The 19,513-nt window shown below is 28.1% G+C and overlaps 1 protein-coding gene and 2 long non-coding RNA genes across 3 annotated transcripts; 1 reads left to right on the forward strand and 2 right to left on the reverse strand.

Annotated features, from left to right (window-relative positions):
* Nucleotides 1–423: 423 nt before the first annotated feature.
* On the reverse strand, nucleotides 424–4,106 carry LOC127250828 (agamous-like MADS-box protein AGL97). The gene is made up of 3 exons (XM_051274254.1): nucleotides 2,674–4,106; nucleotides 785–1,740; nucleotides 424–704 (listed from the first exon to the last, which is right to left on the reverse strand). The coding sequence occupies exons 2-3, from the start codon at nucleotides 1,724–1,726 to the stop codon at nucleotides 591–593; spliced, it is 1,056 nt and encodes a 351-aa protein (XP_051130211.1). The 5' UTR covers nucleotides 1,727–1,740; nucleotides 2,674–4,106; the 3' UTR covers nucleotides 424–590.
* A 1,903-nt stretch (nucleotides 4,107–6,009) lies between these two features.
* Nucleotides 6,010–6,766, forward strand: LOC127250796 (uncharacterized). The gene is made up of 2 exons (XR_007838788.1): nucleotides 6,010–6,105; nucleotides 6,225–6,766. It is a non-coding gene; the product is annotated as an uncharacterized LOC127250796 (long non-coding RNA).
* On the reverse strand, nucleotides 6,367–9,059 carry LOC127250797 (uncharacterized). The gene is made up of 3 exons (XR_007838789.1): nucleotides 8,856–9,059; nucleotides 8,672–8,749; nucleotides 6,367–6,513 (listed from the first exon to the last, which is right to left on the reverse strand). It is a non-coding gene; the product is annotated as an uncharacterized LOC127250797 (long non-coding RNA).
* Between the last annotated feature and the right edge of the window lie 10,454 nt (nucleotides 9,060–19,513).

The raw sequence follows: 19,513 nt of genomic DNA on the forward strand, positions 1-19,513 counted from the left end.
TAATGCATTATTAATACTCATCTTAAATTCCCGTCTTTACTGTAAAAGTGGACATATAAGTCAGGGAGTAATATATAACACTCCAAAAATTTATTGAATTTGTAGCATGAACATATGAAATTGGACAAAATGAAAATAATAATAATAATAATAATAATAATAATAATAATAATAATAATAATAATAAAAATTAAATGAATAGAGAATTATTGAACATCCAATCCAAGTCGAAATTAATAGGCAGGCATCAAAAGCATTAAAGTAATAGTAAATCATAAGGCAATTAAACATAGAATTATATATATATATATATATATTAGTTTATCTGAAACTTGTGCATCAAGAAAATAAAAATAATTTATGTTCAATGCATGTCAAAAACACATAAAATTTCAAGGTGTTACTTCAATAATTTCTGCATGATCTAATTAATAAACACAAATAATTTTTCAATTGTATTTATAATAACAAAATCAAAATCACCTGAAGAACGGCAGATGCAATTAATTCTTTCTAGCAGTAAACCCCAGACAGCTGCAAAATTAGGGTTTCAGAATTGCCCCAAATCAATAACTCGATTTGAACTCCGATCACCACCGCGAAGCAAAATCATCAAAACCATAATCAAAATCTGCATCTGAAGAAGGAGGAGCCATAGTTGAATTCTGCAACAGAAGATCATCCTTAGCACTCAGCAGTTCTCCCTACAAAATTACATGTAAGAAATTTAACAAATTATAATTGTATTGATTGAATCAAGAATTAATTAAGCTGTCGATCTCACCTGGAAACCAATTAGATCATAACGTTCAGAACCATCGAATCCAACATTTGGCAGCAATGGAGTTTGATAATTATCCGCAGCACGAAGATCAGATACACCAAACGACGTCGAATTGAATTCAAGATTTGGCAGAAATGGAGGTTGCTGATTATCAAGAAGAAGATCATATACACCAAACGACGTCGTAGGAACAACCGAATTGAATTCAAGATCATTTGGCAGAAATGCAGGTTGCTGATTATCAAGAAGAAGATCAGATACACCAAACGACGTCGAACTGAACTCAAGATCATTTGGCAGAAATGGAGATTTCTGCTGATTATCAAGAAGAACATCAGATACACCAAACGACGTCGTGGAATTGAACTCAAGATCATTTGGCAGAAATGGAGATTTCTGCTGATTATCAAGAAGAACATCAGATACACCAAACGACGTCGTGGAATTGAACTCAAGATTCGGCAGAAATGGAGATTGCTGCTGATTATCAAGAAGAAGATCGGATACACAATACGACGTCGTAGGAACAACAACATTCGCCAAATTCTCCGTCGTCGTCGTCTTCAACTCTTCAAGGCGTCGGTTAATCTTTTCTTGCAGGTCTCCCATGGCGGCCAGGAATTCATCCAATTCGTACAATTCCATACCTTCAATCGATTTCTCCCACCACCACAGTCCGCTCTCCTTCGCCGGCGCCGTTTCCCCCATCTGAAACTTGTCGAGCACCCAGTCGACGGAGGGACTCCCGAAGGCGAAAACCTTGTTCGCCGGCGAATTAACGAGAACGGCGACGTCGGCGCCGGTGAGAATGGTGAGTTCGCTGGCCTTCTTGAAAATCCCCATTCTGCGCTTGCTGAAGGTCACCTGCAAACTCGCCTTGTTCGCGATCTTTTCCATGGCGATTTTACGCCTGCCCGTGCTTCTCTTACCCATCATCATCATTCTTAATTCTTGATCTTGATACAGAATGAGAATGGAATGTTAATTTTATATTTATAGCTTGTGCTTGTTATTCACTATGGAAAGTAATTAATTAATTATTTATTTAGTTATACTAACTCTCATGTCTTGTGTTTGCTTGGTTTAATTTAATACCGTTGGGTTGGGTTGGGTGTGTTTATTTTTCAATTATAAAATATGTATATATATATATATATATATTATTGAATGCATATTAATTTATTTTTAATAAAATATATTATTATTTTTTATAAAATATTACATAAAATTATTATTTAAATAAAATATTTAATTAAAAAAAATAGGTAGATATTTGTCTGTTTAGTGTTTTGATTTGAAATTATTTGTGACATAATAAAATATATATTAAGAATCGTATTAAAAAAAAAAAAAAGAAAAATTTGTGCGAACAAACTCGTGGTCGTTTTCATATGTTAAATAAACATAATTATTAATTATACTCTCTAAGTTCCAATTCAATGGTACTGTTTGGAATTTTATAGCAGATTAAAAAATGATATATTATTGGTCAGTGTGTAAAAATTTTTATAATTGTATATGTAATAATATATTTGTAATTAAACTAAAATTGAAGGATATTTTTATATTATTAAGGTACAATTATTTTAGAAAAATATATATTTTGAGATAAAACAGACAAAAATAATAAAAAAATAATTTAAATTGAGATACTTAAATATATCAGAACTCAAGAGTTCACCAGCACATATTCGAAAAATAGCAAAGGCTAAACCATCATATAAAAAGTTGTTTGTCATCATATTGTATTTATGAAACAATACAATATGTAGGGCGTGTTCGTTATTAATTTATTTTTTTATGAATATATTCAACTAGTTTTATGGGCCTTATAATTGGGCCCAATACGTGGAATCAACGCGGATCAGCAAGTAAAATGCTCAACATACTTTGCCCGCCAAAATGTAGCTTCTTTCCCGCCAAATCGGGATGCCCTGCAGATTGTATTTGCCAACGAATCAGGACGGCGCACAAGCCGACTTTTCCTCACAAGTTTTTCGAGCAAACTGTAAGCTTCGATCTCTTTTACAATTGTTCGAAATATTTTACGGAAATTTAAAAATTGCATTACTGTTGATCATCAAAATAAATGTCAATATTATATATATATATATAAAAACATGGTGAAACACGGACTCTAAACAAAATAATATTCTCTCCGTTCCAAAAGAATTGTCTTGTTTTTTTTATTTTCGTCTGTCTCGAAACAATTTTCATGTTTTTTTTATTTTCTTCTGTCTCAAAACAATTGTCATGTTTTCTTATTTAGTAATTGTGGTTCACTTTATAACAAAATTATTCCTACTTTTCCAAATTACCCATAATTATTACTTTAATATATTTTTTAAAATCCTTCAAAAAGTAAAGGCATTTTAGTCTTTTACATTCCACTTTATACTCACTTTCAATTAAATACTATTATTTCTTAATTTCCGTCCCAACACTCAGTAAAATGACTCTTTTGGGACGGAATGAGTATAACTTAATGATAAATCAAATTGTCATATAAACTTACCAAATCTAAAATAAATCAATCTAAACAAATACTGTATTAAATTAAAACTAAATCTAAATCTAAAATAAAAATATTCCAACAACAATGACTAACTGTGTTTAGGCTTCGTATGTTGCTCTGCTTTTTAATCGATGTCTTTTGTGAAACGAATCAATGTCAGGAATATGTGTTATTAGTTTTGACAACATCAGAGCCCAATTTCAATTTGTCAGTTTTGAGATGATATATTGTATTATATATTGCATTCGTTCGGCTTTGAGAGTCTTATTTATATTCTCTTAACAAAAAATAATAGGTTGAATATAGTAGAAATGTTCTTCCAACAAAAATTTTCAATGCATTTTCTAATTAATATTCCATTTGTTCATTAGAATTAGTTAATTTGGGTCCAACACGACGCATATATTAAGAAATATGAATATTTTATTGAATGAACGGTAACAAAAAATTAAATAAAAAAGAGCTGAGAGTATTTTTAAAATTTTAGTTAAAAATTAAAGTAAATAAAGAGAAAGAACTTAATAAAATTAAGAGTATTTGTTATAAATAAATATTGAATGAAGAATAATAATTAAATGTGACCAATTAGTAATGAAATAAATTTAATCAAAGAGAATAAATTTGAAGGAAAGAGTAAATACTATTATAAAAATATATATAATATTTATACAAAATATCATATATAAATATTATTATATCTATTAAAAAAATGACTAATTCAATACATTTAGTCTGTTTCTCCAGCCCAAACCTGGGCTGGAAGGGGTTTGAGGAATTTTTTAAATTTTTTTTAAATTATAAATATAAAAAAAATTATAATAATTATAATTTAATAAAATATATACAATATATATGTCATTTTTGTAAAAATAATTTTTTTTTATAATACAAATAAATAAAAATTTAAAAAAATATATATATAATATAAATTTATAATTAAATTATATAAATTACTATATATTTATATTGTTATATCCATACTCATCAAATCAATATACATCAAAACCTCTGAAACTCCAACCAAACCCAAAAGAAACGTCAAAATTTAAACTCATCTTAAAATTCAAATAAAGAACCAAATCCAAATCCAAATTTCCCCAAAACTTCTTGAAGAATTCTAATTTAAGTTTAAGATAGAACGAATTCGAATTCCAATTCAAATGAAGTAATTTGTTAGAATATTTAATAACATGGAACCATACAAAAAAAAATATAAAGAATAAAAGGCAAGATTAGATTAAAATCACACAAAAATTTAACAAAAACAATGATTAGAATTCAGAGTGATTAAAGAAAAGCTCTATGCTTTGTGAACTCAATGATTACTAATATGCAGAAGAAAAGTTTTGCTCTTAAATTACTAAGTTAGTAGATTAAAGCTCAACATTGGATTACTATTGGTTTGTTTGGTTTGTATTTCAAATTAAAATCACAATTTTTCAATTCTTACGATTTTCAATAATATACTATTTTATCCTATAAAACATTATATTTATATTTATATATATATTATATTTATATTTATATATATAACCAAAAAAAAAAAAAAACTCCAATTCAAACCATAATCAAGGCGTACTTTATTTTTCGATAGATATTACTGTCTTGATAGTTCTAAATTACTCGACTCTAATTTAAGTGTTCATTATAAATCCCTTTCGAAGGTGGCGATTTCAATACTGATTGGATCAAATCAGTTCTGTGCTGATTTGACTCAATCAAGATACATAATTAAGGCATGTATCACAATGTTATGTCATATAAAAGCATGTGCTGTGAAGTTTTATAATGTATAAATATGTTTATTGTGCCAAAATCAATAATACATTACGTTATGTGTAATTATATCATGTGCTCTGTCATGTGCTATATGAAATTATATCATGTACCATCAGGTACGTGCTATCTTGTCTTCATTATATGTATTGACTAGATCAAATTAGCAATGGTCAAACTGAAGAGCTCTTTCGAAATATTGCCTCCACTAATTTTAACATATCTACATTATCCTTCAAAGGGTTTGTGAATTTAGGTATGTTTCTTTTGCATCAAAGTCGCATGTTTTTAGTATTTGGACTATGTGTTTTTCGAAAAAATATATATATATATATACTTTTTTATCTCACAAAACATCTCCATCATACATTATTTTAATATCAAATCCAAACAAATTTTTTTTCAAACCCATCAAAAGAAACATACCCTTAGTCTTCTTTCGGCCAAGTTTTGGTGCCAATGTATTTGGTTTATATATATATATATATATATATATGTCCTTGTTGGGCTCTAGACTTCTGTCTAATTCTTCAACACATGAATAGGCTTATCGACTCTTTCAAAAGTCCATTAATCGTCACAATGGTGTTAATATTTAATTTGCATATCTTCATCACATTCCAAAATTAACTGTTCACAAGAGTGATTTTAGCTTCCACTAGAAAGTATTAAATCTAAGGCATGATCATAAAGGGACTAAAACAGTAATCCCATAAACTCCCAAGTTGACTTTGTGATTAACATTTCCACTCACAAAGTGGAAATTTCCTATTTAGGCTGCTAATTTGGACAACAAATTTCACTTTCCTATCATAATAATAGCTTCATTTAAAAAACACAAATATTGCTCACTCCACTCACATCTGTCTACTTATTGGGGGGTGATAGGTACCCCATCCCTCAAATAAAATTTCATTATTACCTAACTAAACAACAGTAACAATTTTTCCTATATATATACACATATATATTCCATTCTATTCCTTGTCCTGTTCTCATTATCCAGATTTCTTCTGTTTATTTGATCCAGGTAATCTATAATGTCTTTTCTAAGTGACAGCACAATTTCATGATTTATATCCTAAGCATGCATTTTCCATCCCCTTTTTACTAATCTACTGTGTGTGTGTGTGTGTGAAAAATGTGCAGTTATTGGATTGAAGAACAATGAAGGTGAGGGTATTAGTGATGCTAACCTTGCTAGCAACCCTATTCTGGGCTGCTGTGATTACCGGGGGTCGAGTCAACTTTGTGGAGGCGGATGGCAACAGATACGAAGAGGAGAAGATGATGAGAGTCGGGGCAGGGGACGTGGATGGCACCACGGACAACCATCACAACATACCGAGGGAGTACTATCATCACGAGAAGGGTGGAAGTTCAAGCACCGGTGGAGATGATGGCAATGGCGGTTGAATCATCGCTGGCGCTAGTCTCCCTGCCACATGTCATATAAAATTGTATTATTGATAAACATACATACATATATATATTGATGTATAGTGTAATGTATGTTGTGTGTATGTGGTGTGATTGAGCTAGCGTGTTGTGGCATGGCGATCAGATCGATCCATCCCTGAAATTTCGAATAAATGCTCGTATATATGTAATGGAGCCAAACTATGCCTGCATGTGTGTATCTATCTAAGGCTGAGCTCAGTATATGCCGATTAAAATTGTTATTTTAACTTCGCTCAAAGTCTCAAACTTCTATCGAGCTGAGCTCGAACTAATCTAAGTAAGTAAACATGTTCAAGAATCAAATTCAGCTCAATAGAAATTCTAGCTAAAACATTTCCTGCAATCTGTTAAAACTATAAGCTTATCGTCTTATGAAGTTTTATCGAGTTTTGTCGAGCTGAGCACACTTATAAGTTTTAGAATTTTTCAATCTCAAGCTCAATTTGTTATTATCATTAATGAGCACATAACAAATTTAAATCTCACCCCATTAGTACAAGCATTAGTTGTTGTTGTTAATAAATATGCTAGCCCTGACCGTGTATGCATTGTCGCTACAATTTGCAATTCATCGCCGAGAAATTCAGTCATCCACAACCAAAAAGACTTCCTAGCCACCTCTTTGGAATTAAGTTCTACGCATAAACTAAGACTTCGATTACGTACACCTACAAATCACATTTTACACTATTCATCTACAAGACTATTTAATATATATAAATATATTTAGTATAACAAATACTTCAATTTTTTGTTATTTTTCAATTTTTTCAAAACTTGAAATTTTCTAAAAGCATATCAAAACGGAGCCTATACTTCTTGGTTTCTTAATGCATCAGCAACACAAGTCCATAGATACACTACTATGTATACAGATAGCATAAGCCGTAAGATTTACATGAGAAAACAAATTCTACACATAATGTGTTCAGATATGCTTGAAAGTGTTTTGAAACTTTACAGAGTTTTTGAGTATAGTAAAACATTAATTGAAAAATAGGTATTCGATATTTATGTAAATAAGTGTTAAATGTATTATTTTGTATAAAAGCATAGATCTTTGATGCAAGAGAGAAATTTGATTAACAATGCCAAAACTGATTCTCAAGGGATCAGCAACTCAGGTCCACAGAGACACCACCGCGTAGAGTTGCACCATAAGTTTTACTCGATGACAATAATTTCTACACAAACTAAACTTCTTGGACTCTTAATGCATCAATAACTCAGCTCGATAGATACACTGCCATGCAGAGTATTAGCATAAGTTCGACACAACGACCAAATAAGCTCATCTACAAAAAAAACTAACCCCCCCCCCCCCCTAATAGTTTACTGCATCAGCAACTCGGGCCGATAGATATAAGTTTTACACAATGATGAAACAAGCTCTACAAAAATAACGGAGGATCTATTTGTTTCGCAGTTGGAGTATAGGATCATACTATGCTTCCAACTTTTTCCATCTCATGTATTTCTTCAATTTTTTTTCTATAGTAATCCACTTATATTCTCATATTTCGATCTTTCTCCTAAATAAATAAATATATTTATATATGTTTAAAACTCTTTATATAAATTTTATTCTTTAGAAGTATACAATCATATTAAATATGTTTTTATCGAAGTATAGTTGTTAAAACATTAAAAAATCAAAACATATAGTATTCAATTTATATTTAATCAAATATATAACCTAACTCCGATCAAAAAAAATATTTATATATAACCCTACTTCCAGTTACACCTTCCAACTTGAAACCAAACACACCCTAACTTCTGAGGACTCTAAATGCATCAGTAACTAAGATTGATAGTAACACTACGGCATCAATCGATAGCTAAACTCGAGCAATGCAACAACTTAAGATGAAATTGATCATAACAAATGACACTATAAGGGTTTCCTAAGATCAATTGCTCTGCAGCACTTAATAAACAAAAAAACTTTTCATAGACATTTCGTCGAACACCTGGTGATCACAGTCAATATGCCCACATAATTCTTAGAAGATCGTAGTTCATACACTGGAAGCAATCAATGACAGGCAACATCTCACATTCAAACACCATAAATCCAACTCTATAGTGTATACAAAAACTTGTGAATTCATCGAGGAAAAGGAAGTTCATACCATACAACGTAAGGAAACTCACAATCTATTGCTTTGCAACTGTCTCTGTATCTGTATCTGAATTTCAGCATCAATTCTCTGTTGAATCTCGAATTCGAAAGCGGAGAATGATTGATGTCGACTCAGGAAAGAAAGGAGAGAGAGAGAGAGAGTGTGTGTGTTCATCAACATCAAAACTTTTTACCTGTTGTAGCCAGTGAGAATAGAATCCATCGACAGCGAAACCACTCGATATTTACTTAATCCAATCGATTGGATTTGATTATGGAGATGGTGATCAAATCGCCTAAAGAAACATCAAATCAATGGAATATGTTCGGGGTCCACCACCATGAAAGAGCTAGAAACTTACAGAAGCAGGCAGCACCATTAATGCTAGTAATCTCCATTTACATTTACTGGTAGGGGTGGCAAAAAAACCCAAACCGAATCGTCTAATGTTGAAACGAATTAAATCGAACCTAATTTTCTGTTATCCGAGCAAATTCGGTTAGAATACAAATACTGCATATTTGATATTTGTTCGATTTAATTTGATTTCAATTTTTCATATTTTTTTTAGGTTCGATTAACCGAACCGAACGCATTCATGTATTTTATAATATTATATTTTAAAATTTATATTAATAATTATATACGGTTCTATTTCTATTCATTTAGGTTCGGATATTTGAAATATTTGCAAATATTTTTTATTTAATTAGAATTTTAATTTATTTTATATATTTTTTTTAATTTCGATTCGGTTTGAGTTATTTGCAAATTCTATAAATATTTTCGGTTAACCGAAAATTCGATTATTTTCGATTCGAATACGATTCGCAATTTCAGGTATTTGTTCGGTTCGATTCGATTATCAAATACCTGCATATTTACAAATAACCGATTCATGTCCACAGCTATTTCCAGGTAAAAATGATTTTTGCTCATATTCAAATCACAGGAGTCCTATATATCTACTTATTTACTTACTTTTATACGTTAATTTTAAAAGTTTTAATAATTGGCACCTTTCTATTCCGGTAAAAATTATTAAATTAAAATATATTTAATAAATATAAATTAATTTAATTAACTACATCATATGAGTATAAAAAATAATATAATAATATCATAATTAATTATTATTAACTAATTAAATATTTTCACCTTAAATACCGTGTCCTTAATGAAATGATTCAATTCCGATGAGACCGAGGGAATAGTATTTTTCAAATAATTAATATTTTAAAGTAACAATATAATGATAAACTACATATATTTGTAAAAAATAAAAGAATTATAGTTACTAAAAAAAAATTATTATTTTATAACTGGATAAGCTAAAATAACTAAGGGTGTGTTTGTTTTGGGGGACTGGATTGGATTTACACTATTTATTCAATTTTTTTCCCCTAAAAATATTAAATCAATACCTATTTTTCATTTTTTATATTATACTAAAAATCAATATTACATTCAAAACATCACATCAACGCGCTTATTTATATCACATCATACAACTATTCAAATTTCAACTCAAAATTCAAAGCCCCAAACAAACGTATAGCTCGGTATTATTGTTAAGCTTGAATAGTAATCTATGTATGATTTTTTTTAGAAAAAAAATGGTTTGTTTGTTGTGTAACATGATTTGGAAGAATATTTTTTTATGTGAAATATAATAAATGACATAGATAATATATATTTTTTACAAAAAATAAATATATACTCTCTTTGTTCCTTAACAATTTATCTATTTTTTGATTTTGGTCTGTTCCATAACAAAGTATTCATTTTTTTTTAGTAATTGTATCATCTACTTAATATTACAAATATCCTTCCAATTTAGAATATATTACACAAATATGATTACATTTATATCATACAATACTAAAAGGGGTAATTGAGTCTTTTTTACCTTTATTTCTACTTTATCCCAATATAATACTAATATTTCTAAAACTTCGTATAAAAAGCAAATGGATGTATAGATATGAGACGGATAAAGTATTTTTTAAGTGGATTAAGTAAGTATATTTTTTATACCTAACAACTATAAGGGTGTGTTTGATATAAAAAATAAAATTATATAGAAATAATATCAGATAATAAAATTATAAAGAAAATAAATTGACCAAAAAATTAAAAACAATGATATAGATGAATCGATTTATCTATAAAATGATAAATTAAATAAGAGAGTGTTTCAATGTTCCGAGTGAAAATGAGAGAATAAAATGATAAATTAAATAAGAGAGTGTTTCAATGTATTAAGAATAAGTGAATAAGTATTCTCATATTTAGTTGATAATTTTTTAAATTTTTTAATAATAATTTCAATGTAATTTTTATAATATTGAAATAATATATTTTAAAATAAAATCATAAAATTTAAATAGTAAAAGATAAAAGAAACTATAACAAATAAACACACTCCAAATTCTCAATTTTTTTTTTTTTTTGTTTTTTAATTTACCACATGAAAGAGAAATTAATATAGAAAAAGAGTTTATTTCTCAATTTTGATTTTATTGTATTGACATCTTAATAACATTCATAAAGTTTGATAAAAAGTTTAAATATTAACTTTTTAAATATAAATTCCATCGGTTTATTTGATAAGTAATATTTTACTATTTTTTTTTTTTTGTTGTTCAAGCGCAACGTTACTAATAACATAATATTTATATTTATTTATATTAATATTATCATATTAACTTTACACATTATAGGAGTAAAATAGTTTTTACATACAAAATTTATCAACAATTATAATTAAAATATAATATTTATTAAATTCCATTAAAAAAATAAATATTTACTTTCGAGACCCACTATCCCTATTTCGCATATGCATATGCAAGTTTCGCATACCTCCAATTGCACCTGAGGAGCATATTGGGGACTCTCGAGATTTTAATTATGCGCTTTTCTAAAAGCTTGAGGTTTTAGGTAAGATGTCATTTTGCGCATCCGACATGGTATCAGAGCCTTAGGTTTTGAGTTTGAGTTTCACCGTTCCTATTTCGCATATGTATGTGCAAGTTTCGCATACATCTGCCTACACTTAAGGGAATATTGGAGACTCCCGTTTGCGGATAAATTAATTAATGATATATTTTCCTAATAGCTAAAGCTTTTAGGTGAGGTGGCTATGGCGACTGTGATACGCTAGTGGCAACAACAATGGCAAATGAGAGCCGAAATCAATTAATGATGAAAACGGTGGTTGTGGCGACTGTGATACGCTAGTGACAGCAGCATGGCAAAGGAAGAGTCGGAATAAGAAAATTGACCATTCTTCTGATCCTTAGGACAATTCTGATGGATGTGGCCCTCCTAATGATTATAGCGACACTCAACCTTAAGGCAGTGAATATATAGATGATCAACAATCGGGCAACTGCGACATTTATCAGACTGGGGTGGCCGGGCATCTTTGCGATGAGGAGTAGAGGAGAAAATTGCCAAGGTTGAATTAAGGGTAGGCGTCTTGAGCATCTTGAGACGAGTGTCCTCAAACAAAATTTGCTTCATCATTGTCTCCAAGGAAAGCAAGGGATGGCGATGAACCAAAGAAACACGCACATACTCATATTTTGGACAAAGCTTCATCAAGAGCTGAATCAACCGAAAGTGTTTAATCAGGATATCTATTTCATCAATGCGATCCCACAGAGACTGTATATTAAAAAAGAAATCATTCATATCCTAGCTCAAGTCATGTGTCAGCCTATTCAACGACCCAATAAGCTGGTAATAATGCATACCTCCAGTGGTCTGATATCGATACTGCAAATAATCCCAAGCTTTATTGGCAGTGTCAATGCGGTGAAATTGAAGCTTAAAGGATTTGGAAGAGGTATTCCGAATCCAAGTAAGAATAATGTGATTCTTACTATCCCAATCATCCAAGGCCTCCCGATAATCCATGAGCTTCTTATTGGTGAGAGGCGTCTAGAAGTGACAACATAAGCAATCGGTGCAGTAAAGTCACAAGTAAAATACCGTTATAATTTTTTACCAATCAAGAAATTTTTCATAGATTCAACCCACAAATTATAATTATCACCAGAAAGAAAAAAGAACAGTAATTCTGAAAGCATCCACACGATCCATATTAAAAGTCATACTATGAGTGAGAAGATAAAAAATACTATAGCACAAAAGAGTCGTGCAGAAAATCAGACTAAGTAAGCCAATCTACTAATAGCCACAAAATAAATGCGAATCAGATGGCAAAACCGACAATATTAGGACGTCGGAAATTAAAACAGGAGGCGGCTGCCGGAAATTGCCGGACGTGCCCTAACACGTAGCGGGAAGGCGGCGGCGCAAATGGGTGTTCAACGCCGATTTGCGTTGCTAGTGCGTAAGGTCGCGATGCACCATTGACGGCGATGAGATTTTGGGGGCAGACCGGTCTCAACGAGGCGGAGCGGTGGTGGTGGCCTTGTAGTCCGGTGAGCGGTGGTTGACGGCGAAACAAGGCGGTGGCGCAGTTGAAGCAAAATAAACCTGAATTTGATTTTGATATTATGTCCAAATATTTGTAGAAATAGAACATTGTATTATTGGAAAAAAAAATGAGTTACAATATTCATATATATCAGGACCCCAAATGATTAAATATACAAATATACGAACACTAATAAAAAGATAAAATACAATTAAACACACATGTTCTTTTAATATTTGCAGCATTTCTCTTTATTGATAATTCTTAATAACATTTTTTAATAAAATACTGAAAACAGCAAAAATAGCAAAATATAATACTCCGTCAGTCCATAATAAAGTATCTATTTTTCTATTTTAGTTCATTCCATAAAAAAGTATTCATTTTCTTTTTTAGTAACTGTACTGTCTACCTAACATTACAATTACCCTTACAATTTACAATATATTACACAAATATCATTACCTTTATATCACACATACTAATAAGGTTATTTTAGTCATTTCTATTTTATTCGTACTATATTCCAATATAATACTAATATTTTTAAAATTACGTGCAAAAAACAAATGAATACCTACTTCTTGGACGGAGGGAGTATATTTTTATTAAAAATTATAACAAAACTCAAATGTTTTATTCACTTTTATAATTATAGTTATACTCTTATATAGATTCTCAATAACTAATATTTTTAGTTGTGAATCATGTGTGACAGGTGACCTAAGGAGTCGAAGATTTTGAACTTATGTCCTCACGGTCACATATTTAACCTCCACACCATCAGACCATCCCTTACGGGATTATTATTTTATAGACATGTTGTGTAATAAAGTAATATAATATTATTTTATCCTTGAAAAATAATGTAAAAAAATAAAAAATATGAATATTTTAATATTTGATTGAGAATTATTTTTGAAAAAAATAATAATAAAAAATTTTGATTTGAATATATTCAAATGACAAAAAAAATTTATTAATAGACGAGGGTGTAATAAATTTTTCTAAACATTGAGAATAAATCCAAAATGATCATTTTAATACATAAAATATTATTACAATGTAATTTATTAATTTAGATCTTTATCATATAAATCAACAAATTCTTCCAACTAAATTACTATTCCCTGTAATATTTACACAATTTCCCATAATTAATTAAAAAAATACTACAAATCATAAATACTAAACAAACAAATCATTTTCCTAATTTATCTTCTAATTTTGGTTTTGATAATATATATTAAATAATATAATTCCTATAGCTATATATATATTGCTTTTACATTTTTATTAGAAATTTTTTTATAAATTTATTTATCTATATAATTTTAAATAAAGGGATTAAAAAAATAAAATTATATGTAAATAAAAGATATACAGAACTTTTAAAACATTCTAAAGAAAACTTTATCCTAACATGTGGGGGGTTGGTTTGATTGCAGATAGAAATTAATTTGTAGGGTAATCTGTTTTTTTCAGTCCTTGATTTGACCCTTATCATTTTAGTCTCGAAAGTGAAGTCTATCGCAGACTAGTCATATAAGTAAAAAATTTTCGCTATTTTAGTCATCTGACGCCGGAGACGCCTGCGTGGCTGGTTGGAGGTGACGTGTCTGCCAGGTGTCCCGCCAAGTCAGCGATACCTGGCGGACACACGTGGATTTATTTTTTTCTATTTTTTTATTTTTTTAATTGGACTAAATAAAAAAAAAAACACAAATAAAAGTAATAATAAATTAAAAATAAGTTTTAAAAAAAATTAGAAAAATGAAAAAAAATAAAAAAATCCACGTGTCTGCCAGGTGTCGCTGACCTGACGGGACACGTTACCTCCGGCGAGCCACGCGGGCGTCTCCGGCGCCGGAGAACTAAAACAACAAAAATTCTTCACTTATGGGACTAGTTTGCAACATGCTCCACTTACGGGACTAAAATGAGAAAGATCCAGTTACGGAACTTAAAAAATAATTTACCCTAATTTGTAATATTATTTGAATTTTTGTTTAAATAATATTTTTATTTAATATTTTATAAAAAAAAACACCGTATGTTTATTGAAAATTGTATAAAATAAACATTATTGATTTCGAAAAAAAAAAAAACTTTCAAACAAACTTTGAATATCATGTTGTACGAAATTATACAATACGAATCCATCTCCAAACTTTTATAACAGTATTTATTGTTAAAATCGAACTTTAAATAAATAAATAAATAAATAAATATATATATATATATATATATAATCTGTAAGAAAAAGAGTACTTTAATTAGTGCATGCCCAATAAGAACCAACCAAGAAAAAAATTAATATAAAGCTACTCCTTTTCAGACAACTATTATTAGTGCATCACACTTCTGAATTTTATTTATTTACTTTTAAGTATGCATTTTTAGGTTGAGTATGCGGGATTGGATTTTAAATATATTATTTATTTTATTTTATTTTTTTAAAAAAAATATCAAATTAAATATTTATTTTTTATTTTTTATATTATACTAATAAAAATTAATTTTATATTCAAAACATCACATCAACACCTATTTATATCACTTCATACAACTATTCAAATTCAAAATTTTTACTGTTCAAATCTCAACTCAAAATCCAAACCCCCAAACAAACACACCATTAATAAAATTTGTATAACAATATAAGTATTTTATTATTCCGAATACTTATTTAATTAAACAATATAATAATAATAATAATTGTTTTTTTGTTCGTCTGTAAATGTTATATTTACCTTTTGAATCATTGTATTTGACATTAAAAATATTTTTATATTTGTATATTTTTTTTCATTTTTTTTTATTTGTACTATATTATTAATTAATTTTGTTAAATTTGAAATTTTGATTGATTTAAATTTCAAATAAGATCGACTATATTATTATACGATTTTAAATAGAAATATACGGTTGTAGAGCTTCGGTGGTATTTGGTCGAAAATGTAGGCCGAGTTTGACCAAGGTCATAGGCCCATTTCTTTTGTGTATACCAACAATATACTCTCTCCGTCCCGCGTAATATGAATGTATTGTTATAGACATGGAAATTTAAGTAAAGTATAATTAGTAAGTAATTAAGAAATATATTAGTAAAAATAATTATTATTTAGTAAAAATAATTACTAGATTAAGATTAAGATAAGTAAATAGTTTAATTAAAATTAAGAAAATTTAAAATTTAAAATGCGATTAAAGTGCATAATTATATTTCCAAAAATAGAAATGACAAACGAAGGAAAATAAAAAATATGGACAAATTATGTGGACGAAAGGAGTACAAAATATATATATATAACAATAAAAATTAATAAAAATATAAGAAAATAGTTTGTTTGCTTAGCATTTTGATTTGCATTATATATATATATATATATTTTAATATAAATGATATATTATCTTTTATTATACTGTGTCGTTAATACTATGCTAAATTTTAAAATTCAACATAGCAATTGCAATTCTTAAATTAACACAACATGGTGTGATCATGTGATGCGTGAATTATTATTATTTGTTGGTTCATACTTCAGACGTATTCTATATTAACATATATATTACTCCCTCCACCTCATAACAAAGTATCCATTTTTTTCTTTTTTTTAATAACTGTACTATCTACCTAATATTACAAATACCCTTACAACTTACACATACTAATAAGGTTATTTTAGTCATTTCTATTTTATTCATACTATATCCCAATATAATACTAATATTTATAAAACTACGTGCAAAAAGCAAATGAATATTTAATTCCGGGACGGAGGGAGTATATTGAAATAAATCGTGACACGTAATTTGTAGATTATTACTTGATATTGTCGATCAATATATTGTATTTATGTTATATTAGCATTCACTTTGTATTGTGGTTTGTACTTTATATATTATCAATTTATATATCAAGAAATAATAACCCTTAGGTGTGCTTGTTCGGGGTTTGGATTTTGAGTTGAAATTTGAATAGTAAAAAATTTGAATTGTAATAATTGTACAATGTGATATAAATATGTGTTTATGTGATATTTTAAATGTAAAATTAATTTTTAATATAATATAAAAAAATAACTGTTTGATTTAATATTTTTAAGGAGAAAAAAATTAATGAATAGTAAAATTTGAAAGATTCTCCCGAAAGAACACACTTGTAAACCTAAACCAGTATAGTTTGATAAGATATTAATAAAATAATTAATTTATTTTATTGAAAATTATTAAAAACTCAAACCAAACACGGCACATACTATAATTGAAAATTTTGTACACATGTTATATGACATGTAGCATTTAAGTACAAAACAACCATGGCTCATAATTATTCTTAAATTAAAACCTAAACTAGTTGAAAAAGTAAAATTGACAATTCAAATATAAAATTAATCAATTCGACTATCAGATCCAAATTAAATGCTTTTCTTGTTACTCCCCTATCCACTCGAAAGATTTTTTTTTAAAAAAAAAAAAAAAAAAAAAAAATGAAGAAGAAGAAACTTCTAACCACTTATTTATTTTCAAATAAAAGATCTTGAAATTTGAAAATAACAAAAATTGGGTATATTTTTGTAAAAGAAAATAAATATTTATGTGATTTTTGTTTTTTTTTGAAAAAAAGACATATTATTAATAAATAATGTTACTATTTTCAAAAATAGGTATATAATGATAATCTAAATATATAGGAGTAATTTTTAAATATACAGTCTCGCCTTCTCGAAACAATAGGAACATTTGATATGAACATGAGAATTAAAAAATAATAGTATTATATTAACAATGACTGTAAAAATATTTTTAAAAAACTAAAATATTCATACTTTATATAATTATTATTAAAAAGTGGGATAATTTTGTAAAATAATAGAAAAATAGTTACCAAAAATACAAATAAGACTATTGTTTTTTAGACGGACAAAAACGATAAAATAAGACTATTATTTTAGGACGAAAGAAGTAATATATACGAATTTATGCAAAATTAAGGGTGTGTTTCTCCAATTGGGGTTGTCCACCATTTCGCCGACATTGTGCAGGTATGCTGTTTTTTTTAAAAAAAAAAAAAATAATAAAATATTATTTAATATTTATTATAATTAAATGAAAAATATATATATACAATATATATATATATCATTTTGTAGAGAATAAATTTTTTTATAATACAAAAAAATAAATATTTAAATATATATATGTTGGGTATAATATAAATTTATAATCAAATCATACAATATAAATTTTATCAATTAAATTTAATACACATTTATATTATTTTATTTATTATCCATCAAATTAATACACATCAAAACTCCTCAAATCCCAACCAGACCCAAACACAAAAGAAACAGCAAAATTCAAATTCATCTCAAAATTCAAATAAAAATCAAATTCAAACTCAACTTTCCCCAAACTCCCAAAGAAAAAAAACATACTCTAAGGGGTGTGTTTGTTTGGGGTTTGGATTTTGAGTTGGGATTTGAATAGTAAAAATTTTGAATTTGAATAGTTGTATGATGTGATATAAATAGGGGTTGATGTGATGTTTTGAATGTAAAATTAATTTTTAGTATAATATAAAAAATGAAAAATAAGTGTTTGATTTGATGTTTTTGGGGGAAAAAAATTGGATGAATAGTAAGAATTTTGCAAAATCTTGCAAACGAACACACCCTAAATATTCTATTAAAAACATGAGATTAATTAATTATTTAAATTATAATGAAACAAAAAAAATAAATAAAAAAATTGCTATATATTATTCTGTTACGGCACGAAACTGGCCTCAATCAACTTTGAGTTACCCTTTTTATTCAATTATTATATTAATATGAATTATACCATTCCGGAATTGTGAAGGCGTGCTGCACTCTTAGGGTGTGTTTGTTTGAAGGATTTTGGTGGATTTCCACTGTTTATCCAATTTTTTTCCCCCAAAAAACATCAAATCAAACATCTATTTTTCATTTTTTATATTATACTAAAAATCAATTTTACATTCAAAACATCACATCAAACCCTATTTATATCACATCATACAGCTATTTAAATTCAAAATTTTTACTATTCAAATCCCAACTCAAAATCCAAACCCTCAAACAAACACACCCTTATATACTCATTTCCTCCCAAAATTAGCTGGACACAGAATTTAAGATATATTAATATTATATTGACAGTTGGTAAAAAATATATATAAAAGATATTTTTATCCTTGTGAGGGTATCATTGTAAAAAATAATGACAATTGTGTAATTAAAAAAAAACAGGGGTAGTTTTATGGTGATACGATTATTTATGGAAATAAAACTATTGTTTTGGAACGGACAAAAATGGTAAACAAGACTATTGTATTGGGACGGAGGGAGTATTATTTTTTATTATATACATCA

The sequence above is a fragment of the Andrographis paniculata genome, unplaced genomic scaffold (genome assembly GCF_009805555.1).
Source record: "Andrographis paniculata isolate CXL003 unplaced genomic scaffold, ASM980555v1 Contig38END, whole genome shotgun sequence".
Classification (NCBI taxonomy): Eukaryota; Viridiplantae; Streptophyta; class Magnoliopsida; order Lamiales; family Acanthaceae; genus Andrographis; species Andrographis paniculata.